General features: G+C 37.7%; 1 protein-coding gene across 3 annotated transcripts in view; it reads right to left on the bottom strand.

Annotated features, from left to right (window-relative positions):
• The window catches only part of UIMC1 (ubiquitin interaction motif containing 1), a 119590-nt gene that overhangs the window by 68790 nt on the left and 22868 nt on the right, over positions 1-27932 (bottom strand). For all 3 annotated transcript variants that reach the window (XM_047090689.1, XM_047090702.1, XM_047090694.1), the window contains exon 3: positions 14744-14828. In XM_047090689.1, the coding sequence (XP_046946645.1) occupies positions 14744-14828 (85 nt within the window). The remainder of the gene's footprint in view (positions 1-14743; positions 14829-27932) is intronic.

Here is a 27932-nt window from a genome sequence, read left to right as displayed (position 1 = left end):
ACACTAGCATCTATAAGAGCAATGACTTAAAAACAAACAATGGTTAAGTAAACTATGGCATGTTACATGTTTTCACTCATATGTGGATTCTGAGAAACTCAACAGAAGACCAGGGGTAGGGGAAGGGGGGAAAAAAAGTTACAGAGAGGGAAGGAGGCAAACCATAAGAGACTCTTAAATACTGAGAACAAACTGAGGGTTGATGAGGGGTGGGGGGAGGGGAAAGTGGGTGATGGGCATTGAAGAGGGCACCTGTTGGGATGAGCAACTGGTGTTGTATGGAAACCAATTTGACAATAAATTTCAGGAAGGAAGGAAGGAAGGAAGGAAGGAAGGAAGGAAGGAAGGAAGGAAGAGAAAGAAAGAAAGAAAGAAAGAAAGAAAGAAAGAAAGAAAGAAAGAAAGAAAGAAAGAAAGAAAGAGAAAAGAAAGAAAATAATAAAAACTATGGCATGTTAACTCAAGAGACTCAGATGTTATCAAAATGCTAATTGCAAAGACATACAAAAATGATAAACTGTACAAAAGTCAAATGAAAAACTATAATGGAGACAACACAACCAACTTCTGGTTCCACATGTAAGGAGCTTAAAAGTTGCCACTCTGTCCTAACAAGAAGTGAAAATCTCTTCAGAGACTAAAAAATCAACAACTCTTCTTTGATCCATGAGGGAAGAACACAGAGCAAACAACTGCCCCCAAGATAAAGAGATGGAGAGGGGAATACAGGGAGTCATGGTTTATCAGAGCAAGAGATTCAACAGCAGAAACCACCACAGAAACCAGTGCCAGGGTAGAAAACTATAAACCATAATTGACAAATTACTGGAGGCTCAGTGCATAGAAGTCTGAGTGTTAAAAACTCCACAGGAACTCCATCATAGCAACCACCCCACCCCAAAGTTTGTGAACTTTACCTCCAAGGGCTCAACTAGGTTCTCACAATAAAAATAGCAGAAATTTCATCTTGAGCATCCAACAGACGGAGAGAAAAAGGAAATAATTTGAAATATGTCAGAGTACTCCCTTCTTTTTAAGAAGGTCTGCCCTAGGTCAAACTAGTTAACCAGAGCCTACAATGACAGGGTATTATCAGTGTCTGACCTGTAAGAAGGGAAAGTACAAAATTCCAACCTTCTCTAGCCATCTTGTCCCACATAAAGGAAGTGAGGGGAGAAAAACCGAGAAATACTTACGAAGTTCACAGTACAGAGGCACAGATTCACTGACAGACTGAGACCTAACCACAGAACTATAGAATACTTTCCCATGGGGCACTTGCATGGCTCAGTCAGTTAAGCATATGACTCTTTTTTTTAAATTTTTTTTTTCAACGTTTATTTATTTTTGGGACAGAGAGAGACAGAGCATGAACGGGGGAGGGGCAGAGAGAGAGGGAGACACAGAGTCGGAAACAGGCTCCAGGCTCTGAGCCATCAGCCCAGAGCCCGACGCGGGGCTCGAACTCACGGACCGCGAGATCGTGACCTGGCTGAAGTCGGACGCTTAACCGACTGCGCCACCCAGGCGCCCCTAAGCATATGACTCTTGATTTCGCCTTAGGTCATGATCTCACTGCGAATTCATGAGTTTGAGCCCCGCATCGGGATCTGTGCTGACAGTGTAGTGGGATTCTCTCTCCCTCTCTTTCTGCCTTTCCCCTGCTCACTCTCTCTCAAAATAAATCAATAACGTTTAAAAAAAAAAAAAAAAGATTATAGAATACTTTCCCTACTTCCACACCTTACCAACATGTTATCAAAAACCCATTCATAACTATTTCTTTCTACCCAGTACATCATGTCCAGCTATCAAGAAGAAATTACAGGGGCGCCTGGGTGGCTCAGTCAGTTGAGCATCCAACTCTTGATTTTGGCTCAGGTCATGATCCCAGAGTCATGAGATCAAGCACCATGTGAGGCTCTGCACTGAGCATGGAGCCTGCTTAAGATTCTCTCTCTCTCCCTGCCACCCCTTGCCCCTCTCCCGCATGTGTGCTCTCTCTCCAAAATTAAAAAAAAAAAAAACCTAATTAAAGAAGTGTTTATATACAAGGCATAATAAAAGGCATAAAAACACAACTTGAAGAGACAGAGTAATAATTAGAACCAGACATGGCAGAGATACTAGAATTATCAGACTGGGAATTTCAAACAACTATGATTAATATACTAAGCAATCTTAGTACAGACCCCTTAGTATATTTAGAGAGCATGCAAGTAGAAAGCATGCAAGGAGAGATGGACAACATAAATAAAGAGATGAAAATCCTAAGAAAGAACCAAAAAAAAAATCCTAGAGATCAAAAACACTATAACAGGGGCACCTGAGTGGCTCAGTCAGTTAAGCATCAAACTCTTGATTTCAGCTCAGGTCATGATCTCAGAGTTGTGAGATCAAGCCCCGTGTCAGGCTCCATGCTGGGTGTGGAGCCTGCTCAAGATTCTCCCTCTCTTTCCTTCTTCTTCTACCCACCTCCCAACCCCCGCTGTGTGCATGCATGCTCTCTCTCTCGCAAAAACAACAACAAAACACTAAGAGAAATGAAGAATGCCTTTGATGGGCTTATTAGCAGCCTGAATATAACTGAGCATACATCAGAGAAATCTCCAATACTATAAAGAGAACAAAGACTGAAAAGAATAAAATAGAATATATCCAAGAACTGTGGGACAATAACAAAAGGAGTAATAAACACATAATGGAATTATCATAAGGAGAAGAAAGAAAGAAAGAAAGAAAGAAAGAAAGAAAGAAAGAAAGAAAGAAGCAAAAGAAACATGTGAAACAGAAATGACTCAATTTCCCCAAAGTAATGTCAGATACCAAAACACAGACCTAAGCTCACCCCCCCACCACACACACACAACCCACCCTACACCTAGGCATATCATTTTCAAACTATAGAAAATCTAAGATAAAGAAAAAATCCTGAAGGAAGCCAAAGGGAGAAAAAAAACCTTACCTATACAGAAATAAAGATAAGAATTACATCTAATTTCTCAGAAACCATGCAAGCAAAAAGAGAATAGAGTAAAACACTTAAGTGTTGAGGGGAAAAGCCACCTATACACAATTCCGTACCCTGTAAATTATTCTTCAAAAGTGAAGGAGAAATAGAGACTTTCTCGGACAAACAAAAATGGAAGGAATTTGTTGACAGTAGACCTGCCTTGCAAGAAACGTTCAAAGAAGTTCCTCAAACATAGGTCAGAAACTCATATACATATACACAAAGTAAGAGTATCAAAGAAGGAATAAATGAAGGTAACATAAAATCTTTTATTTTTCGGGGTGCCTGGGTGGCTCAGTCGGATGAGCGGCCGACTTCGGCTCAGGTTATGATCTCGCGGTCCGTGGGTTCAAGCCCCGCGACAGCTCAGAGCCTGGAGCCTGTTTCGTATTCTGTCTCCCTCTGACCCTCCCCCATTCATGCTCTGTCTTTCTCTGTCTCAAAAATAAATAAACGTTAAAAAAAAAAAACTTTTATTTTTCTTATTCTTAATCTAACAGAAAACAGTTTGTTCACAACGCTAACAGTAATAATGTATTTGACTATGTATGCTTACATATTTTTATATATGCTTCTATATTTGTGAAATAAATAACAACAATGATACAAGGAATAAGAAGAATTAGCATAATTTTGTTATTATAAAGTACACACAATACTCATGAAGCATTACAGTGTTACTTGGTTTTATTTAAAATTTTTTAATTAATTAATTTATTTTGAGAGACACACAGGCAGAGCGAGTGGGGAAGGGGCAGAGAGAGAGGGAGAGGGAGAATACCAAGAAGGCTCTGTGCTGCCAGCACCGAGCCCAACATGGGGCTCAAACTCACAAACTGGGATCATGACCTGGGCAGAAACCAAAAGGCAATAGCTCAATCGACTGAGCCACCCAGGTGATCCATTTGTTTTATTTTAAATGTTTATTTATTGGGGCGCTTGGGTGGCTCAGTCACTTAAGTGTCCAACTTAGGCTCAGGTCATGATCTCACAGTTCCTGAGTTCAAGCCCCACGTCAGGCTTTGTGCTGACTGCTAAGAGCCTGGAGTCCACTTCAGATTCTGTGTCTCCCTCTCTCCTGCCCCTCCCCTACTCACACTCTGTCTGTCTCTCAAAAAAAATTAAATGTTTATTTTTTTGAGTGAGCGAGCATGCACACACAAGCAGGGGAGGAACAGAGGGAGAGAGGGAGAGGGGGACAGAGGGACAGAGAGAGAGAGGGAGGGAGAGAGGGAGAGAGAGAGAGACAGAGAAAGAGAGAAAGAGAGAGAGAGAGAGAGAGATAAACCCAAGCAAGCTCCATGCTCAGCTCAAAGCCAGAGTCAGGGCTCAATCTCAGGACCTTGAGATCACAACAGCAATATCAAGACCTGAACCAATATCAAGAGCCGGACGTCCAACTAACTGAGCCACCCAGGTGCCCACATTACAGTGTTATTTGAAAATGGACTTGGATTAGTTGTAAATGTATATGGCAAACTCCAGAGCAATCACTGAAAACTGTAAAAAAACAAAAACAAAAACAAAAACAAAAACGGGGGGGGGGAGCACCTGGGTGGCTCAGTCGGTTGAGCATCTATCTGACTCTTGATTTCGGTTCAGGTCATGATCCCAGGGTCATGGGATCAAGACCCACCTTACTGAGTTCACTGGTGCCTACTTGAGATTCTCTCTCCTTCTCCCTCTGCCCTCTCCTCTGCTCACACTCTCTCTCTCTCTCTCTCTAAAACAAATAAATAAATAAAAATATAAAAAAAGAAAATAACTGAAATGTTAAGGAGAGAAAGTTGAATAAGATGCTCAGTTAAAACCACAAAAGGCAGAAACAAAGTAGAAGACAAAAATGAGAATGAAGAAGAGGAGCAAATACAGAAAACAGTAAGACAGACCTTAATCCAGCTACAAAATAATCACATGGGGGTGCCTAGCTGGCTCAACTGGAGGAACATGTGACTCTTGATCTAGGGGTTGAGTTCAAGCCTCACACTGGGTGTAGAGATTACTTAAATAAGTAAAAATTTTTTTAAATAATTAATCAATTAATCACCTTGAATGCCAAGGACTAAATGTACAAATTAAAAGAGATTGTCAGAGTGGATCAAAAAGCAACCACAAACTACGTTATCTACAAGTAACCCGCTTTTTTTTTTTTAAAGATTTTAAGTAATCTCCACACCAAATGTGGGGCTCAAACTCACAACCTCAAGATCGAGAGTCACATGCTCCACTGACTGAACCAGCCAGGTGCCCCAAAAACCCACTTTAAATATAAAGACAGCTAGAGATTAAAAGTGAATAGATGGTACAGCATAGGGAATATAGTCAATAATATTGTAATAATGTTGTATGGTAACAGATGGTGACTACACTTATTGCGATAAGCACTGAGTGATGTAAAGAATTATTGAATCAACATGTCACACACTTAAAATATTACATTGTATGTTAATTATACTTCAATAAACGAAACAAACAACAAAATGAAGCATAAAAATCATATGATCATCTCAAAAGAGGCAGAAAAAGCACTTGACAAAATTCAATACCCATTCATGATAAAAACTCACAACAAAGTGAGTTTAGAGAAAAAATATCTCAACATAATAATAAAAATAACAAATTAATAAAAACCATATGTGAAAAAGTAAATGGAAAAATTTACCATAATAACACTAATCAAAAGAAAATAGGAGTAATTACATTAACTTCAGAAAGAGCAGACTTCAGAGCAAGGAAAAGTTATCAGGTATAAGAAGGGCATTACATAGTGATAAAGAGGTTAATTCTTCAGGACAACATAACAATCCTCAACATGTAAATGCCTAACAATAATGTCACTATGTGAGGCAAAACCTGATAGAACTGCAAGGAGAAATACAGGAATCCACTATCGTATTTTAAAACTTCAACATCCCTCTATCAGAAGTGGACTGATGCAGCAGGCAGAAAAGCAGGAAGGATATAATTGAACTTAACACCATTGTACATAATTGAGCCTATAGATTATTTCAACCAATAATAAGAATATATACACCCTTTTCAAGCTCACATACTTCTGGGCCATAAAACACACCTTAACAAATTTAAAATAAAAATCAGGCAACATCTGCTCTCAGATTACAATGAAATTAAACTACATATCTTTAACAGAAATATAACTAGAAAATCTAAAAACTCATGGAGATTAAACAACACACTTTTGAGTGTGTGTGAGAGAGAGAGAGAGAGAGAGAGAGAGAGAGAGAGACAGAAGGAGGGAGGGAACATGAGCAGAGGAGGGGCAGAGAGAGGAAGAGAGAGAGAATCCCAAGCAGACTCCGCACCGTGGCTCAACAGGTTAAGCATCAAACTTCGGCTCAGGTCACGATCTCACTATTTGTGAGTTCAAGCCCAGCATTGGGCTCTGCACTAACAGTGTGGAGCTTGCTTGGGATTCTCTCTCTCTCTATCCCTTTCTCCCTGCTTCTACCCAACCCTCTCTGTCTCAAAATAAATAAATAAACTTAAAAAACACACACACAATGAGATACTACTATATACCTATTAGAATGACCAAATTCTGGAATGCTGAAAACACCAAATGCTGGTGAGGGTATGGAGCAATAGGAACTCTCATTCACTGATCATGGGAATGCAAAATGGTACAGCCACTCTGGAAGACAGTTTGGCGATTTCTTACAAAACTAAACATACTCTTACTATACAATCCAACAATCAGACTCCTTGGTTATTTACCCAGAAGAGATGCACATAAATGCACACAGATATTTATAGAAGCTTTATTCTTAATTGTTAAAACTTGGAAGCAATCAGGGGCGCCTGGGTGGCGCAGTCGGTTAAGCGTCCGACTTCAGCCAGGTCACGATCTCGCGGTCCGTGAGTTCGAGCCCCGTGTCAGGCTCTGGGCTGATGGCTCAGAGCCTGGAGCCTGTTTCTGATTCTGTGTCTCCCTCTCTCTCTGCCCCTCCCCTGTTCATGCTCTGTCTCTCTCTGTCCCAAAAATAAATAAACGTTGAAAAAAAAAAAAAAAAAACTTGGAAGCAATCAAAATGACCTTCAGTAGGTGAATGAATAAACAATGCTATATTCAGACAATGAAATATTATTCAGCAAATAAAAAGAAATGATCTACCAAAGCATGAAAAGACACAGAAGAACCTTAAATGTGTATTACTAAGTGAAAGAAGCCAACCTGAAAAGACTTCATACTGTATGAAGGCTTATATGACATGCTGGAAAAGACAAAACTATGGAGACAGTAAAATGACCAGTGACTCCAAGAGACTGGCAGCAGGAGGAATGAATAGGGAGGGCACAAAGGATTCTTAGGGCAGTGAAAATGTATGATATCATGACAGATACATGTCATTACATATTTGTCAAAATCCACAGAATGTACAACACCAAAAGTGAACCCAAGGTAAACTATGGACTTCAGGTGATAATAATATGTCAAAGTATGTTCATTAGTTATAACGCTTCACTCTGATGGAGGCAGCTATACATGCATGAGATCAAGGGGTAAATGGAAAATCACTGTACCTGCCCCTCAATTTGCTGTGAACCTAACACTGCTCTAAAAAAAATAGTCTTAATAAAACAAAATTGAGAATTTTCAAAAACTGATAAGAGACTACAAATCACAGATCCAAAAAGAATATTTAAAAAATATATATTCCAGGAGTGCCTGGGTGGCTCAGTCAGTTAAGTATCCAACTCTTGATCTCAGCTCAGGTTTTGATCTCAGGGTTGTGAGTTCAAGCCCCACATTGGGCTGCATGCTGGGCGTGAAGCCTACACACACACTACATTGAAGGCAGTCACCAAAAAAAAAAAACAAAACAGGTTACGTAAAGAACAAAGGTAAGAATTCTCATCACCTTCTCACCAAAACCGTGCAGCCAGAAGACAACACAGTGCCATTCTGAAAATGCTGGAAAAAAAAATAAGTGTCAAACCAGAATTCTATAAACAAGGGAAACATTCTTCAAAAATGAATAAGATTCAACATACCACTTTCAGTAACAGGGAGAACTAGGCAGAACATCAACAAGGAAATAGAAAATTTAAACAAAACTATAACCCAACTAGACCAAAGATCTATTTAACACTCCAGCCAACTAGACCAAACAGGTATCTACAGAACACTACTCCCCCTGATGGCAGAGTATCCATTTTCCTTAAGTGTATATAGAATATTTTCCATACATCAAATGATAGCAATAGAACAGGCCTCAATAAATATAAAAGGATAAAAAACATACAAAGTATGTTTTCCAACTACAGTGAGTGAAATTAGTGATAACAGAAAGAAGAAATCTGGGAAACTGACAAATACACAGAATGAAACAAAACACCCTAAACTAACCAATGGGTCAAAGAAGAAACCAAAAAGGTAGTAGAAAATATTTTGGGGGGCACAGGGCTGGCTCAGGTAGTAGAGCATATGACTTTTTTTTTTCTCTTTATTTATTTATTTTGAGAGACTGAGCAAGTGCACACATGCAAGAGCAAGGGAGAGGCAGAGAGAGAGGGAGAGACGATCCCAAGCAGGCTCTACACTGTCAGCGCAAAGCCTGATGCGGGGTTTGATCTCACAAACCATGAGATCATGACCTGAGACGAATCAAGAGTTAGAATCAACTGACTGAGCCACCCAGGCACCCAGCAACTCTTGATCTCGGTTGTGGGTTCGAACCCCACATTGGGTATAGAGATTATTTAAAAATAAAATCTCTTAAGAAAAAAAGAAAATACTTTGAGATGAATGAAAATAAAGTATGTCTTCAAAACTTATAGAATGCAGCTAAAGGAGTACTTAGGAAATTTACAGCTGTCTAATGCCTATATTAAAAAAGAAAGATCTTGAATCAATAACCTAAACTTCTACCTCAAGACACAGGGGAAAAAAAGAGAAAACTAAACCTAAAAGAATACAGAAGAAATCAATAGAAAATAGAAAAACAGGTAAGTTGATAAAAAGAATAATTTTTGAAAACAACAAAATTGACAAACTGAGTTAGATTGAGCAGGGGAGGAAAAAAGAAGACTCAAACAACTAAAAGCAGGACTGACAGTGGAGACATTCCTAACAATCTTAAAAAAATAAAAATAAAAAGGACTATAATGGAATACTATAAGAAAAACTGTACATCAATAAATTTGCTAACTTAGAGGAAACACAAATTCCTAAGACAAACTACCAAAACTGACTCAAGAAGTTACAGAAAAAACCTGAATAAAACTACAATAGGTAAGAGACTGAACCAGTAATCAAAACCTATCCACAAAAAAAGGCCCAGGTCCAGATGGCTTCACTGGTGAATTCTGCCAGTTAAAGAAAAATTAACACCAACTCTTCCAAAAATTAAAGGAGAAACCAAAATGCAACTCATTCCCTGAGGCCAATATTAGCCTGACACCAAATCCACACAAACATATGACCAGAAAACTATAGACTGGTATCTCTTACGAAATGTAGATGCAATAAATTCTCAACATAATACCAGCAAAACAAATCCAGCATCATATAAAAAGTATTCTACACCATGACAAAGGAGACTTTATCCGAGGAATGCAAAGTTAGTTTAACATAAGAAAATCAATTAGTATACCAAATCAACAAAGTTTTTAAAACATAAAACCCATGGGAATGCAAACTGGTGCAGCCACTCTGGAAAACAGTATGGAGGTTTCTCAAAAAATTAAAAATAGAACTACCCTACGACCCAGCAATTGCACTAGTAGGTATTTATCCAAGGGATACAGGTATGCTGTTTCGAAGGGGCACATGCACCCCCAATGTTTACAGCAGCGCTATCAACAATAGCCACAGTATGGAAAGAGCCCAAATGTCCATCGATGGATGAATGATAAAGGTGCTGTATATATACACACACACACACACACACACACACACACACACACACACACACACAATGGAGTATTACTCGGCAATCAAAAAGAATGAAATTTTGCCATTTGCAACTACATGGATGCAACTAGAGGGTATTATGCTAAGTGAAATTAGTCAGAGAAAGGCAAATATCATACAACTTCATTCATATGAGGAATTTAAGATACAAAACAGATGAACGTAAGGGAAGGGAAGCAAAACTAATATAAAAACAGGGAGGGGACAAAACACAACAGACTCTTAAATATGGAGAACCAATAGAGGGTTGCTGGAGGGGTTGTGGGAGGGAGGATGGGCTAAATGGGTAAGGGGCATTAAGGAATCTACTCCTGAAATCATTGTTGCACTATATGCTAACTTGGATGTAAATTAAAAAAAAAAAAAAGGGCAGAAAAGATAAAACCCAAATAATCATTTTAACAGACACAGAAAAAACATTTGACAAAATTCAACACCTCTTTCATGATAGAAACATTTTTTAATTTTTTTAATTTTTAAATTTTTTTTTTAACGTTTTATTTATTTTTGAGACAGAGAGAGACAGAGCATGAATGGAGGAGGGGCAGAGAGAGAGGGAGACACAGAATCGGAAGCAGGCTCCAGGCTCCGAGCCATCAGCCCAGAGCCCGATGCGGGGCTCGAACTCACGGACTGTGAGATCGTGACCTGAGCTGAAGTCGGACACTTAACCGACTGAGCCACCCAGGTGCCCCTTAAATTTTTAAATAGTATGTTTTATGTGACTTTTATACTTAAAAAATTTAATGAGCAAAGGATATGAAGACTTTTCTCCAAAGAAAATGTACAAATGGCCAACAAATACATGAAGAGATGATCAACATCATTAGTCATTAGAGAAATGTAAATCAAAAACCACAATGAGATCATTTCATACCCACTGGGGTGTCTATAATTTAAAAAATAAATAAAAAGGAAAAGAAGTGTTGGCAAGTATGTGAAGGAATTAGAACACTCATACAATACAAGGAGGTACTGTATGATGAATGAATTATACGGTACAGGAGTTATATCTCAATAAAGTAGTTACCATAAAAATGAAGAAATACTCTCAAACAAAAGCAGAGAATTGATTGGCAACCAGTCTACATTATAAAAAGTGATTAAAAAAAAAAAAGCTTTCCAGCAGAAAGAAAATGAAACTGCACAGAAATTGGGATCTACACAAAGAAATAAACAGCCCTTGAGATAACACAAATAAACAAAAGTATGGAATTCTTTACTTTTTATTTCCATTACTCTACAAGATAATTAACTATCTAAAACAAAGTATCAACATATTGTGTGTTATATGCAAAACTAAAATGTATGGCAAAAATAACACAAAGTAGGGTAAACAAAAACTGGGAATGTACTGTAGTCTACACTACACATGAAACAACATAACATTATTTGAAGGTGACTGTAATTAAATGTATGTACTATAGACTCTAGCTCAACCACTAAATTTTTTTTGAGAGAGAGAGTGCAAGCAGGGGAGAGGAGCAGAGGGGCAGAGAAAGAGAAAGCGAGAAAGAGAGAAAGTCTCAAGCAAGCTCCATGCCAGCACAAAGCCCAATGTGGAGCTCGTTCCCACGACCCTAGGATCACTACCCAAGCAGAAATCAAGAGTGAGATGCTCAACCAACTGAGCCACCCAAGTGCCTCAACCACTAAATATTTTTTTAAAAGAGATATAAAAAAAACCAGTAGTAGAAATAAAATGGAACCAAATACAAAAAAAAAAAAAAGGACAGAAAAAGTTCAGTTAAGCATCTGACTTCAGCTCAGGTTATAATCTCACAGTTCCTGAATTCAAACCCTACACTGGGCTCTGTGCTGACAACTCAGAGCCTAGAGCCTGCTTCAGATTCTGTGTGTGTGTGTGTGTGTGTGTGTGTGTGTGTGTGTGTGTGTGTCTGCCCCTCCCCTGCTCATGCTCTGTCACTCTCTCTCTCAAAAATAGACATCAAAAAATTTTTTTTCATAAAAACAAAGAAAAAGAAAAAAGACAAAGAACAGCTGGAACAAATGGCTCTCAAATGACAGACTTTAATTCAGTAACATCAATAATTACATTAAATGTAAATGTGAAAGACAATTAAAAAACAGGGGGCGCCTGGGTGGCTCAGTCAGTTAAGCGTCCGACTTTGGCTCAGGTCATGATCTCATGGTCGTGGTTCGAGCCCCACATTCAGCTCTGTGCTGACAGCTCCAAGCCTGGAGCCTGCTTCCGATTCTCTGTTTCCCTCCCTCTCTGGCCCTCCCCTGCTCATGCTCTGTCTCACTCTCTCTCTCAAAAATAAACAAACATTTAAAAAAAAAAAAAAAAGACAACTAAAAGACAAAAGTTGTCAAAATACATTAAAAAGATAAAAAGGATTGTCAGACCAGATAAAAAAGCATAACACAACCAAATAAAAAAATAAAACCCAATTTGATTGTAAAGATCTAGAATAACCAAACAGGCAACTATCAACAGTCCACCAATGATGACATAAATTTAACTATCAATTGATAAAGATGATCACATCCCAAAAAATAACTATTATCAATTTTCAATACTGAAAATAACTTGGGTACATTCAACAGATCTAACCTAGTGACAAGCTACCTCTAGACATAATGGAATGATTTCACAACAATGAACTGTGTGTGGTCAATTTTACAAGGCTAAGAATTCTACCTTAAATCACTGAAATTCAAATTAACAGTAAAATAAAGCCTTGTTTATTTTCAATCAACCTTTGTAATAATTTCAACTAGTTTTCATATCTTTTGAAAAATTCACTGAAATGAACACTTCACATCACATTAAAATGCCAAAAATAATAATGAAGTAACTTCACAAAGCAAAATCTACAACGAAAAAATTTTTGTGATACTGTGACCTACACTAATAAATATATGTTTGACCTTTGTTCCCTGGCACAGCGCTCCTAAAACCCTTGGAATTTCCTGAGTGAAAAGAACAATAAAGGCATCTTCTGTTATTCATAACAATCCCTTTCAACCATACCTGAGTTTATGTTAATGCATTTACTTTGGGAAAGCCTCTCAGGATGCAGGAACCAACCAGGGGATTAGAGCACTGAAACTTTCATCCCTGTCCCCTAGCCTTGAGGGAAGGGAGAGGGGCTGGCTGGAGGCTGAACCAATCAGCAAAGGCCAATTATTTAATCACTCATGCCTGCATAATGAAGCTTCCATAAAAATCTGTAAACTACAGGGTCTGGAGAGCTTCTAGGTTAGTGAAGATACTGGAAAGGTGACAACCTGGAAAGGACGTGCAAGCTCTGCAGCCCTTCCCTCATATCTTGCCCTATACACCTCTGCCATCTACCTGTTCCTGCACTACATCCCTTATAATAAACCAGTCATCTGGTAGGTAAACAGTTTCGCTGAGTACTGTGAGCCATTCTAGCAAATTAATCAAACCCTAGGAGGGGGTCAAATGAACCACTTTATAGCCAGTCAGACATATGCACAGGTAACGACATGGACTTGCAGTTGCCATCAAAAGTGAAGGCAGACCTGTGGGATCTGACACTATCTCCAGGCAGGCAGTGTCAGAATTGGTTAAACTGGGATACCAGACAGGGTCTGACTGAGAACTAGAGAATTGTTTGGTGTGGGGGAAAACCCCCAACACGTGTGATGACCACAGCGAAGTGTTAAGAGTAGAGGAGACACGGGGCGCCTGGGTGGCGCAGTCGGTTAAGCGTCCGACTTCAGCCAGGTCACGATCTCGCGGTCCGTGAGTTCGAGCCCCGCGTCAGGCTCTGGGCTGATGGCTCAGAGCCTGGAGCCTGTTTCCCATTCTGTGTCTCCCTCTCTCTCTGGCCCTCCCCCGTTCATGCTCTGTCTCTCTCTCTGTCCCAAAAATAAATAAACGTTGAAAAAAAAAAAAAAAAAAAAAAAAAGAGTAGAGGAGACACACAGGAGAAATTTCTCCCTTACAATTTTAATGAATGTTAACAAGAAAGCCCACGGGCCCAAAATGTCATCACTTGTGCCAGGCCAAGTCACCAAACTGGGGCTTAATAACTAATCTAACTGTAGTTTCAACTTCCCCCATTAATGTAAGTCTTAACCTGTAAATCAGGAATATTCTGATTAAGTACCAATGAGATAATCTATCACATAAACTCTCTCCATCCCCCAAAGGAAAATGACATAATCTACCTAATAAGACCCCTGTCCTTCCCAGTAAGAGAAAGTGATCTTGCCTGAAACAATCCTTTTTTTTTTTTTTGCTATTAATTTTCTTGCCCCACCCTCCTTTCTATAAAAAGCTTCCATTTCAAACAGCTCCTCAGAGCATCCCTCTACTTGCCAGATGGAATGTTGCCTGATTCATGAATCATTTAATAAGCCAATCAGATCTTCAAATTTACTTGGTTGAATTTTGTTTAACATGATAAAAATAGTACCATTATAATAGGTACCATTATTTGAGCCACTGTTATATCTGTATTTTATTGGTAAGAAAAAACAGGTAGAAAAAAAAAAGAAAGAAAGAAAACAGAGGTAGTCTGAAAGTACTAATTTGCCTAAAGACTATATACTAAGGGCTGAAACAAGGATTCAAATCCAAGTATGCCTAACTCTGAAGTTCACATTTTTAATTTGAACCCTCTACGCATAAGTCAACTGTGTAAGCTATAGGAAACAGTGAATCCTAAAAATTTCAAAAGAATCCAGAATAAATAGGCACATACATCCTTAATCTGACAAACCTCTTCCTAATGAAGAAACTAGTATCAATTCTATGCTGCAATTTTCAAAGTATTCTCAACACAAAAATGAAAACATACGTGCAATTTTTCTTTTAGCCAAACACTTTGTTCTATTTGACTGTTTTGTCTTCATTTTCTGCAATCCGTTCTCTTCCTTTTGTTCCTGTTGCAAAATAAGAAATATCATCAGAATGGCTATGATTACAAGTAGTACTCTTTCCACATCTTCTACAACTAATAGAGGCCAATGAACCTCTGCAGAATCAGTGGCTATTGTAAATGTTCACAGAAACATCAGAAATAGATCCCTTATGGTACAAAAAAGAAAACATATAAATCTGAAACAAAAATCATAAAAACTGAAAGACATAATATATTGACACTATCATGTGTCAAATGGACACTCATGTAAATATCTGCATAACACCATTAAACACGCACTAAAGTACAGGGAAAGCTCGATTCAGATTTAAAAATGAGTATGATTAAAGTCAGTGTGTACTCATTTATTTTAAATTAGTACCTAAAAACCAACAGAGCAGGGCACCTGGGTGGCTCAGTTGGTTAAGTGAAACTCTTGGTTTGAACTCATGTCATAATTTCAGTTTGTGGCTTCGAGCCCCCAGTCAGGCTCCAGGCTGGCAGTGCAAAGCTTGCTTAGGATTCTCTTTCTCTCTCCTCCTCTCTCTGACCCTCCCGTCTACTCACACACTCTGTCTCTCAAAATAAACAGATAAACTTAAAAAAAAAAAAAAAAAGCAATAGAGCTGGGGAAAACTATGTTACATAATTATTAGGAAAAGTACTAATTTTCTTTATATATAAAGAGCTCTTACAATCAATAAAAAGACCAATATTTAACCTCCTCCCTTACTTTTTAAAAAAATTTTTTTGTTTATTTTTGAGAGGAAGAGGGGCAGAGAGAGAGGGAGACACAGAATCTGAAGCAGGCTCCAGGCTCTGAGCTGTCAGCACAGAGCCCGACGCAGAACTTGAACCCACAAACTGAGATCATGACCTGAGCTGAAATCGGACTCCTAACCAACTGAGCCACCCAGGAGCCCCTCCTCCCTTACTTTTAAACATAGAGAACAAACAGAGGGTTGCTGGAGGGGTTGTGGGAGGGGGGATAGGCTAAGTGGGTAAGGAGCATTAAGAAATCTACTCCTGAAATCACTGTTGTACTATATGCTAACTAACTTGGATGTAAATTTAAAGATAAAAAATAAATAAAAAATAACCTCTGCCTTTAGCAAAACACATAATATATCTCATGAGGAAAAATACACAAGGGGCTCGTAAGTATATGAAAAGATGCTCGACCTCACTTTGAACATCTAAATAAAAATAATTACATACTTTTTTAAACCTATATTAATAGTAAAAGAAAATGTGTTATAAATCACTTTATGTGGGGAAACAGGTACTCTTATGCTAGATGGGATAAAATGGGTGGAATATGGTTAGAAGGTAAATTGGCAATAACCTCTGAAATCATAAATGCACAAACTCTTTGTCCACCAATATACTTCTAGGAATTTATACTACAGATACACTCACACACAAGCACAAAGATGTGTACAATAATGCTCAGAGTAGAATATTCTGTCACTGTAAAACCTGAATCAATGCTACTGAAAACATGATCTACAGATGAGCACACTCCTTGTTACTGCTCTAACAAAATAAGCATAGAAAATGAAAATATGCACTTAGAAACTTACAGCAATCTGACACTGCCAAAATATCCAAGCACATGATGAGTGGACTTCCATTTGCAGAAGGACCATGTTATATGTGGTATGTTAAATTTATTCAGTAAAATCCAAAGTATTATAAATATGTGAGAAAATGCAAACATTAATTTAATAACATTATCACTTTAAGTTTTAATCAAGCCTGTTTTAATTATACTTTAATATGATTAAATGAAAGAAATAAAGCTCACATTATGTTCAAAATATATTATTCTTTTTTATTAGAAAGAGAGAGAGAACATGAATGCGGGAGGGGGGAAAGGGGCAGAGGGAGACAGAATCTTAAGCAGACTCCACGCTCAGCACAGAGCCTGACACAGGGCTCGATCCCACAACCCTGGGATCATGACCTGAGCCAAAATCAAGAGTCAGACGCTCAACCAACTGAGCATCTCCCATACAATCAATAATCTTATTGATTAATTATTTTTAATCTTAATTAGATTTAAAAACAAGCTTCACTGACTTCTGTCATCAAAAAACCCAAATCTTTCTGAATGCAGCGGTAGCAGTAAAATAAAGTGATTGTGAGGAGACAAAGGGCAAAACTTTCATTCTAGTTTTAGTCAGAAATATGATCCTTCACATACTAAGTTTGGTTTTGTACCCACAACTGATGGTGAAGTAAGAATATCAGAGCATCTTGGGCACCTGGGTGGCTCAGTCATTAAGCTTCTGACGTCGGCTCAGATCATGATCTCACGGTTCATGAATTTGAGTCCCACATCACATAAGCTCAAGCCCTGTTGAATTCAGGTGAGCTCAAGCCCACTTCAGGTGCGCTCAAGTCCTGCTTCAGGTGAGTACAAACCCCGCACTGGGTGAGCACAAGCCCCCCAAAATTTTTTTTTATAAATTCAGAGGTGCCTGAGTGGCTTAGTCAGTTAAGCTTCTGACTTGGTTCAGGTCATGATCTCACAGGTCAAGAGACTGAGCCCCATGACAGGCCCTGTGCTGACAAAGTGGAGCCTGCTTGGAATTCTCTCTCTCTGCCCCTTCCCTGCTTACATGCGCACATGCACACATTCTCTCTCTCTCAAAATAAATAAATAAACATTTAAGAAAAAAAAGAAGAAAAGGGCATCTAGGTGGCTCAGTCGGTTGAGCATTCGATTCTGCATTTCAGCTCAGGTTATGATTTCACGGTTCAGAAGAACGAGTCTCGCATCAGGCTCAGTGCTGGCAACGTGGAGCCTGCTTGGGATTCTCTCTCTGCCTCTCCCCTGCTTGTGCTCTCTTTCTCTCTAAAAATGAATGAATAAACTTGAAGAAAAAAAATTTTAAAGACACTTAATATCTAAAACAAACAAAAAAAACTTTCCTAAATGCCAAAAAATATGCCAAAACAAAGAGCCAAAACAGCAAAGAATATAAAATAGATATAGAGAATATAAGATAATCTAATAAAACGCAATTCAAGATTACATACAAAGACAGAACTATAATAAAGTGATCCAGAATGGTTGAAAATGAAAAAATTTTAAAACAATGGAAATCATCTAAATCTGAATTTCTCCACAAATCCTCCAGAAAAACCACAAGACCACAAAGGCAAGAAAAAAACGCCAACTATGACCAGTGTCTTCAGAACAAACCACAAACATCATATAAGCAGCAAGCAATAAATAAAAAATAAATTCCCACAGAACATCCATTGCTGCTGCAACCCTGTGGGTGCACAAAACAGAGGAGGGAGACACTTAAGAGACTCCATGAAAAAGAAACTAAAGAACTTAAAGCACAGAAAATATTATCCTGATTAGAAAGTCTAACACTATGGCCAAACACTAAACAAAGGTCCAAGATATGGTACTTCACATAATTAGCTACAATAAAGTGCTTAAAGGTGAGAAGAACCAAAAGTGGCAACCACAGGGATGCAGTGTTACTGGAAGGGAGGGAGATAAACTGGGAAGAACTGCTGCCCTCTGAGTCATTGAAAGAAAACAAAGGAAGGAGAAACAAAAAGGAAGACTCCTGAAGAAAAAAGGAAAAAAAAAAGGACATGTCAATCTATCTTCCCCACCCTAACAATTCACTAATATTAACAGTATATTCCATAAAAGAAACTACACTTCACTAAAGATATAAAGGGGAACTTTTAAAGTAGGACATCTGCCCAGTAAATGACAGAAGTAAAAAAAGAAATTCCAAACCAAGCAAATGTAAACCAAAAAGAAAATGCAAAAAAACCCATTTCAGCTTATGAACATTATTATCCCCCATACTAAACACCACCATAGAAAAGAAAATACGATGTCCCAATAGATTACAAAGAAGCATCCAGAAATTAAGAAAAACAGAATCTGGGGCACCTGGGTGGCATAGTTAAGCATCCGACTCTTGATTTTGGCTCAGGTCATGATTTCACAGTCATGGCATCAAGCCCTGCATTAGGCTCTGCACTAAGCATGGAGCCTGCTTAAGATTCTCTTCTCCCTCTACCCCTCTCCCCTGCTTGTGCTCTGTATCAAGAAAGAAAAGAAAAAAGAAAAGAAAAGGAAAAAAAAAGAAAAGAAAAGCAGAATCAGAATCTAAAAACACAAACCGTAACCAGACAAAAATAAAAACCAAATGAAATCAAAGTTGGTAAAACTCAGGAAAGAAACTGAAGACAGACAAAACCATCTCAAAAAAAGAAAACTGAATTACTACGTCTCCAAAGGTAAACAAATTCAAGTATAATTTAAAGATGCTCATTGAAGAAATGTAACAAAGTAAGAGAATGAAAAAAATAACCTGCAGGATATATTGTTCAGAGAAAAAATCAAAATGCAAATATGTATACTACATTTCACATATAAAAAACTAATATTAAGAAAACGTGTGGGGGCACCTGGGTGGCGCAGTCGGTTAAGCGTCCGACTTCAGCCAGGTCACGATCTCGCAGTCTGTGAGTTCGAGGCCCGCGTCGGGCTCTGGGCTGATGGCTCAGAGCCTGGAGCCTGCTTCCGATTCTGTGTCTCCCTCTCTCTCTGCCCCTCCCCCGTTCATGCTCTGTCTCTCTCTGTCCCAAAAATAAACGTTGAAAAAAAAAATTAAAAAAAATAAATAAATAAATAAATAAATAAAATTAAAAAAAAAGAAAACATGTGTGGGCTTAATTTTCTTTAAAGCAACATCAACAAGAATTACCAAGTAATAAAACTGATTATCAACAGGGAAAGGGATATGGAATAGGTGAGTACAGGATAGAGAGCAGTGTAATTTAAGTATACCTTTCTCTGCAGATTTGATGTGTCCAACAGGGCAAACATTCTACATATGCAAAAATTAAACAAAGAAGGATGGGGAGAAAACTCAAAATCAATGCAAAAAAATCTGAAAGACAGTAAATTTAAAAAAAAATTTTTAATGTTTATTTTTGACAGAGAGACAGAGCATGAGTGGGGGAGGGGCAGAGAGAGAGGGAGACACAAAATCCGAAGCAGGCTCCAGGCTCTGAGCTGTCAGCACAGAGCCCGACGCGGGGCTCGAACTCACAGACCACGAGATCATGACCTGAGCCGAAGTCGGACGCTCATCCAACTGAGCCACCCAGGTGCCCCGAAAGATGGTAAATTTTAAAGTACCTCAATAACTTTATTAAATATTAATGGTTCTAAAACAACACTTTTAAAAACAATGTCAGTTTATATAAAAATACAAAGACCAAACTGTACTGTACAAGAAACCAAATCAAAGGACATGGGTGACTCAGTTGGTTAAGCATCCAACTCTTGATTGTGGCTCAGGTCATGATCTCAGGGTTGGTGAGATTTTGAACCCTGTGTGAAGGATTCTCTCCCTCTCTCTCTCTCAAAAATAAATAAATAAAGCTTAAAAAAAAAACAGAAACGCAATCAAAATATAAAAACGTAGGTTAAAAGTTAAAACATCAACATATGGTGTTAGGAAAACTGGATACCCATATGCAAATGAAGAAAGCTGGACCCCTATCTTCTTTTTTCTTTCTTTCAGTGAGTGTGTGTGTGTGTGATTACCTGCTTTTTTTTTTTTAACCCAAGTTAGTTAACATATAGTGTAATAGTGGTTTCAAGAATAGAATTTAGTGATTCATCACTTACATATAACACCCAGTGCTCATCCCAACAAGTGCCCTCCTTAATGCCCATCACCCATTTAGCCCATCCCCTCACCCAACACCCTGCAAACAACCCTTAGTTTGTTCTCCATATTTAAGAGTCTCTTATGGTTTGTCTCCTGTTTTTATCTTATTTTTGCTTCCCTTAACCTATGTTCATCTGTTTTGTTTCTTAAATTCCACATGTGAGTGAAATCATATATTTATCTTTCTCTGACTTATTTTGCTTAGCATAATACACTCTAGATCATATTGCTGCAAATGGCAAGATTTCATTCTTTTTGATTGCCAAGTAACATTCCATCATATATATATATATATATATATATATATATATATATATATATATATATGTATGTCACATCTTCTTTATCCATTCATCTGTCAATAGACATTTGGGCACTTTCTACACTTTAGCTAGTGCAGACAGTACTGCTATAAACATCGGGGTGCATGTGCCCCTATGAAACAGCACTCCTGTGCCCTTTAGATAAATACCTAGTAGTACAATTTATCTACAATTACAATTACTACTACAATTTAGTAGTACATAGGGTATTTCTATTTTTAACTTTTTGAGGAACCTCCATACTGTTTTCCAGAGTGGCTGCACCAGTTTGCACTCTCACCAACAGCGTAAAAGAGATCCTCTTTCTCCGCATCCCTGCCAACATCTGTTGTTGCCTGAGTTGTTAATGTTAGCCATTCTGATTGGTGTGAGGTGGTATCTCATTGCGGTTTTGATTTGTATTTCCCTGATGATGAGTGATGTTGAGCATTTTTTCACATGTCTGTTAGCCATCTGGATGTCTTCTTCGGGAAAGTGTCTATTCATGTCTTTTGCCCATTTCTTTGCTGGATTATTTGTTTTTTGGGCATTGAGTTTGAGAAGTTCTTTATAGATTTTGGATACTAACCCTTTATCAGATATGTCATTTGCAAGTACCTTCTCCCATTTGGTTGGTTGCCTTTTAGTTTTGCTGACTGTTTCCTCCGCTGTGCAGAAGCTTTTTATTTTGATGAGGTCCCAGTAGTTCATTTTTGCTTTTGTTTCCATTGCCTCCAGAGATATGCTGAGTAAGAAGTTACTGCAGCCGAAGTCAAAGAAGTTTTTGCCTGCTTTCTCCTCAAAGGTTTTGATGGCTTCCTGTCTTACATTTAGATCTTTCATCCATTTTGAGTTTATTTTTGTATATGGTGTAAGAAAGTGGTCCAGGTTCATTCTTCTACGTGTTGCTGTCCAGTTTTCCTAACACCTTTTGCTGAAGAGACTTTTTTCCATTGGATATTCTTTCCTGCTTTGTCAAAGATTAGTTGGTCATATGTTTGTGGGTCCATTTCCAGGTTCTCTATTCTGTTCCACTGATCTATATGTCTGTTTTTGTGCCAGTACCATACTGTCTTGATGTTTATAGCTTTATAATACAGCTTTAAGTCCAGAATTGTGATGCCTCCAGGTTTAGTTTTCTTTTTCAATATTATTTTGGCTACTCGGGGTCTTTTCTGATTCCATACAAATTTTAGAATTGTTTGTTCTAGCTCTGTAAAGAATGCTGGTGTTATTTTGAATTCAGCTGCAAGTCATAAAATCAATGTACAGAAATCAGTTGCATTTCTATACACCAATAATGAAGCAGCAGAAAGAGAAATAAAGGAATCAATGCCATTTACAATTGCACCAAAAATCATAAAATACATAGGAATAAATTTAACCAAAGAGGTGAAAAATCTATACACTGAAAACTACAGAAAGCTTATGAAAGGAATTGCAGAAGACTCACAAAAAATGGAAAAATATTCCATGTTCATGGATTGGAAGAACAAATACTATTAAAATGTCAATAGTACCCAAAGCAATCTACATATTCAAAGCTGGATCCCTATCTCACATGATATACAAAAGCTAACACAAAGTGGACAAAAGACCTAAATGTAAAAGCTACAATATTAAAACTCTTAGAAGAATAGTGGGGAGAGCTTCATAACACTTGATTTGGTAATGATAACCTGGATATGACACCAAAAGCACAAGCAACAAAAGAAAAAACAAACTTAATTATAGCAAAACTTAAAAACTACTGGGCATCAAGGTACTATTAACAGAGTAAAAAAGCAACCTGCAGAGTCTGAGAAAATATTTACAAACCAGGTATCTGAAAAGGAGTTAATATCCACAGTATATAAAAACTCCTACAACTAACCAACAATGTGAATATATTTAATGCCACTGAACTGTACACCTAAAATGGTTAAAATGCTAAGTTTTATATGTATTTTAAACTACACAAGACATGCATGCACACATACACATATGTCTACCTCGTACCATATACAAAAATTAGCTCAAAATGGATCAAAGAGCAAAAACTATAAACATTTAAAGACTATCATGACTCTATTTGCCAAAAAAATTTTAGATATAACATCAAAAGTACAAACAACAACAACAACAAAAAAAAAGTACAAACAACAAAAGAAATAAACTGGACTTCATCAAAATTTACAGCTTTTCTGCATCAAAGAACACCATCAACGAAGTGAAAAAGACAACTCAGAGAATGGAAGAAAATATCTGCAAATCATATATATAAGGATTTAATAGGCACAATATAAAAATTAACACCATTGAACAACAAACAATTGCAACTAATAAATGGGCAAAGAACTTAGATATTTCTTAGATATGGCCAAGAAGCATATAAAAAGATGATCTAGATCATTAGACATTAGGAAAATGCAAATCAAAACCACAATGTGATAACCACTATACACTCAGTAAGGTGGTTATAATAATTTCCTGTAAAGATTTTATTTTTAAGTAATCTCTACACACAACATGGGGCTTGAACTCACAGCCCCGAGATCAAGAGCTGCACAACTTTTCCAACTGAACCAGCCAGGCATCCCTATAATAATTATTTTTTTAAAAAACACAGAAAATAACAAGTGTTGCCAAGGATGTGGAGAAATTAGAATCCTAGTATATTGTTGATATAAGTATAAAATGGTGCAGCTGCTATTAAAAAAAAAAAAAGGAATGAAGTACTGACACATGCTATGACACGGATGAACTTTAAAACATATGTTAAGTGACAGAACCCAGTCACAAAAGACCAAATATGGTATGATTCCATTTATATGGCATGCCCAGAATGGGCAAACCCATAGAGACAGAAGTAGATGAGTGGTTGCCTAAGGCTGGATGTTGGCAGGGAAATGGAGAGTGACTGCTAATGGGAACAGGTTTCTTTTTCAGTTACTGAAAATGCTACAAAATTGATAGTGGTTATAGCTGCACAACTATGAATATATTAAAAACCACTGGATTACACTTTTAGTGAATTATATAATGTGTGAATCATATTTATGAGACAAAGTTGTTGTATCAAAACAAAGAAGAATGGTGACAGTCGAGTCAGGATAGATATTGGAGGTTTAAGGACAGCAGAGGAGAAGCAACAGAGTCTCTGGGATAGTAGAGGAATAAACAGACTGTGGAAACATGTGGATTGCTAGGCAGTACTGAGGGGCCACTTGAGGTTTATGGCCTTAAATATAATGTGAACCCAGTCAGCATTGTTGTGCTGCTTACGTAGGGACACAAATAAATAGATGGAGGGTTGGATTTAACCAAAATTGGGTTTTGCCAGGGAGTACAACAGAAATTAGAAATGAGTTGAGAGAATATTCAAGGGAATTGTTAATATGATAACAATGAAATCTAAATTAGTGAGAAGTGAGGACATGACAGGGTAATGGGACAATGAAAAGGTGATAGTCTGGAATTAGACGTCCTAGTGTGGCTGAAGGATTATTGCAGTTAGGGTATTGGAGTGAGTTGGAAAAGATAGGTGGTGGTGATCACCAAAGAATGGGAGATCTGAAAACAAGATCTTGGAAGTGGCACAATTATTACTGACAGGTTCAACCAGGGTTGAGGAACCAGAGAACACAGAAAATGAACTGGCTGTTTCCTTATTTCTCCCAAGGATGGTACATAACTGAAACCATTCTAGATGCAAAAGACAGAGGTTAATTCATTACATACAGTGGATGTCTTGGGCTTACTTCTCTCTCCGAACCCCACTTGAGAAAGGCTGACATGGTATGATCCATGGGAGTTGATAGCCAAAAGGTCAGGGAACTGAGAGGCCAGCATACTGGACAGATCATACCTTAGGTTGAACCTACAAAAACTGCAACTTCATATGCTTCAGTCTAATAAGTAGCTGTTAAAATTGTCAATGAATGGTCATGAAGTGGGATGGTTGGTGAGAGGCAGGTGACCCGGAGGATAGGAGATGACTACTTCACGGGTGGGGTAGCAGGCCTACCACAATGGTTTGTGTTTCAAACTAGGTTTTTCTAGTAAGTCTGGAAACAAGTAAGAGGGTACTTACCCCACCTCCGGGTCAGTAGTACTGTCGTGAAACAAAGAAGAAACAGCCAGTACTTGAGAAAGTACAAAGAGAAGCAGTACCTTCAGCCATCTGACCTACTCACAAGAAATAGTAAAGCCCTAGAGGCAGCAGGAACACTGCAATGGACTAGACTGTGTCATCACATCTCCCCCTACACCCATCCAAAATTCATACAATGAAGTCCTAATCCCCAATGTATTGATATTTAGACAGTATCTTATAGAATGAGACACCAGAGAACTTACTCTCTTTCAACCAGTGCATCAGGGAGGAAAAGCCATATAAGTACACAGTGAAAAGGTAGCCATCTACAACCCAAGGAGAGGGTCCTCACCAGACAATGACCCTGTTGGCACCTTGATTTTAGACTTCCAGTCTCCAAAACTGTGAGGAAATAAATTTATGTTCTTTAAACCACTTAATCTATAATATTTTGCTATGGCAGCCCAATCACACTGAAAACCATGATACCATGACACCAGATATAAAGTTATACAAAGGACTGAAGAGCACCAAAAATGGAAACCACTGATAAATATATGATTGTTTCTCCTTAGCTTCAAAAACTGATTGTTTAAGCAAAATAATAACAATGTACTATGGGGCTTATAATATATGTACAAAAAAAAACACATGACAACAATAACATAAAGTTCAGGGCAAAGTAATAAAAGTAAACTATCATAAAATGCTTACATTATACATGAGGTGGTATAACATCATGAGGTTACATTATGATAGGCAAAATAGACATACTAAAATCTCTAAATAAACCATTAAAATAATAAGAGTTATAACCAGTAAGTCAAAAAAGGAAGATGAGATCATAAAAAAGACTTGATTAATACAGAAGAAAACCCAGAAAGTCAAAAAAGGACACAAAGAACAGATGGAACAAACTGAAAACAAACAGCAAGATGATAGATCCAAATCTAACCTTACCAATAATCACATAAAATGTGAATGGTCTACACAACAAAATTAAAGGCAGTGATGGTCAGATTGGATAATAAAGCAAGACTCAACTATACATGCTAACTATAAGAAATATACTTTACATGTAAAGATTCAAATAGATTTAAAATAATAGGATGGGGAAAAACAGCATGCAAGACAAGTCAAAAGCAAGCTTAATGGCCACAACATAATGAATGTAACAACAAAGAAAGCAAACACAAACATGAGGCCGACACTAACAAAAAGCCATCCAGCAAAGACACAGAAAAATCTCTGAAGAATTCTACACTAGGTAACTAGGTTGACAGATTTATAACATAAAGATCATTTGAGAAGTTTATAATGGTTTTCATTTGAAATACTGAGACTGCTGAAAAGTTTTAAAATTTTATAGGCCTGTTTTGATGTTTAAAACTCACTTTGAGAAAGAAAACTGCTTTACTTTGCTTAAAAGTAACTAAACATTATTGTTCACTGTACTTGTGTAATAGTAAAAGCTTATCCTACAGCAAATATGAGGAAATTCCATTTAGAAAATGATAAATTTAGAATTATGGTTGTGACATATATTCAATTAGTGTATATGTTATTGCGTAATTGACAGAAAAAACTTCCACTTGAAAAACTTTGTATAAACCTTTTCCCCAAATATCGTGGGTTTTGTGCAGTTTTTTTAAATCTTGGATTTACAGACTGTCCTTTCACTCATGAGTTTTGTAAAAGGCAAAGAAATTTATGATAGATAAAATATGTTACATCTAGGGGGCGCCTGAGTGGCTCAGTCGATTAAGCATCCAACTCTGGATTTCGGCTCAAGTCATGATCACACAGTTCGTGAGTTCAAGCCCCACGTCTGGCTCCATGCTGACAGTGTGGAGCCTGCTTGGGATTCTCTCTCTCCCACTCTCTGCCTCTCCCCTGTTCGCTTGCTTTCAAAATAAATAAAGTTAAAAATAAATGCTACATCTACCTAAATACTGATTCTCTCCTTTTATCAAAAGTCCATTTTAATCTCCCAGTCTACATGGTGTTACATTATTCTGCTTCTCTGTAACAATATCTTTATGCCTTTCTGTAACAGAACCAGATACTTAACTAAAGTTGAAGTGACAATTGTACAAAGTACAAAACTTGAAGATAATTTAGTTTTGTGCCTGGGAATTCAGTAAAATCACAGGACTGTCCTGAACAAAACAAAATGGATTATATACAGGAATAAGTCTGGTTTAGGGTTATTAACCCTCTTGAAATGAACCATCTAATACCCCTAATAAGCACTAGTAGATAAAATTTAAAACAAGTTTGTTTTTAAGTAATATCTCAACTTCCTAAGTTTTCTTTTTAAGTCAAACTCATTAAGGAAGTCATAGAAGTTGTATTTTCTTATTTAGGGAGAAAAAAATCAATCTCTGATGCTTATATACTAAATTTAAGTAAATACCACATTAAAAAAGTAACCTATTTGAAGGCCACCTGAATGGCTCAGTCGGTTAAGCTTTTGGTCTTTGGCAAAGGTCATGATCTCGCAGTTAGCAGGTTCAAGCCCCACATCAGGCTCTGTGCTGACAGCTCAGAGCCTGGAGCCTGCTTCAGATTCTGTGTCTCCCTCTCTCTCTGTCTCTCCCTCAATGACACTCTGTCTGTCTGTCTCTCTCTCTCTCTCTCTCTCAAAAATAAAAACATTTTAAAAAATTGAGGGACGCCTGGGTGGCTCAGTTGGTTAAGCATCCGACTTCGGCTCAGGTCATTATCTCACAATTCATGGGTTTGGGCCCTGTGCATTGGGCTCTGTGCTGACAGCTCAGAGCCTGGAGCAAGCTTCCTATTCTGTGTCTCCCTTCTCTCTGTCCCTCCCCTGTTCGTGCTCTGTCTCTCTCTGTCTCTCAAAAATAAATAAACATTAAAAAAACAAAAAAAAATTTTTTTGAAAAAAATTCACTATTGGAAAACATGGCTATATTAAAAGGAAACTTTATTCTCATTTCTGTATCATTTATGTGACAGGATTGCAAAGAATGTACACTTCATTTCTTCAAAGCAGCAGAAAA

This window comes from Lynx rufus, unplaced genomic scaffold (assembly GCF_022079265.1).
Source record: "Lynx rufus isolate CCGP_SWC_20201006 ecotype Redwood Valley unplaced genomic scaffold, mLynRuf1.p SCAF_1, whole genome shotgun sequence".
Taxonomy (NCBI): Eukaryota; Metazoa; Chordata; class Mammalia; order Carnivora; family Felidae; genus Lynx; species Lynx rufus.
The sequence above is the reverse complement of the archived record's forward strand: the minus strand, read 5'-3'. Positions and strand labels throughout refer to the sequence as shown.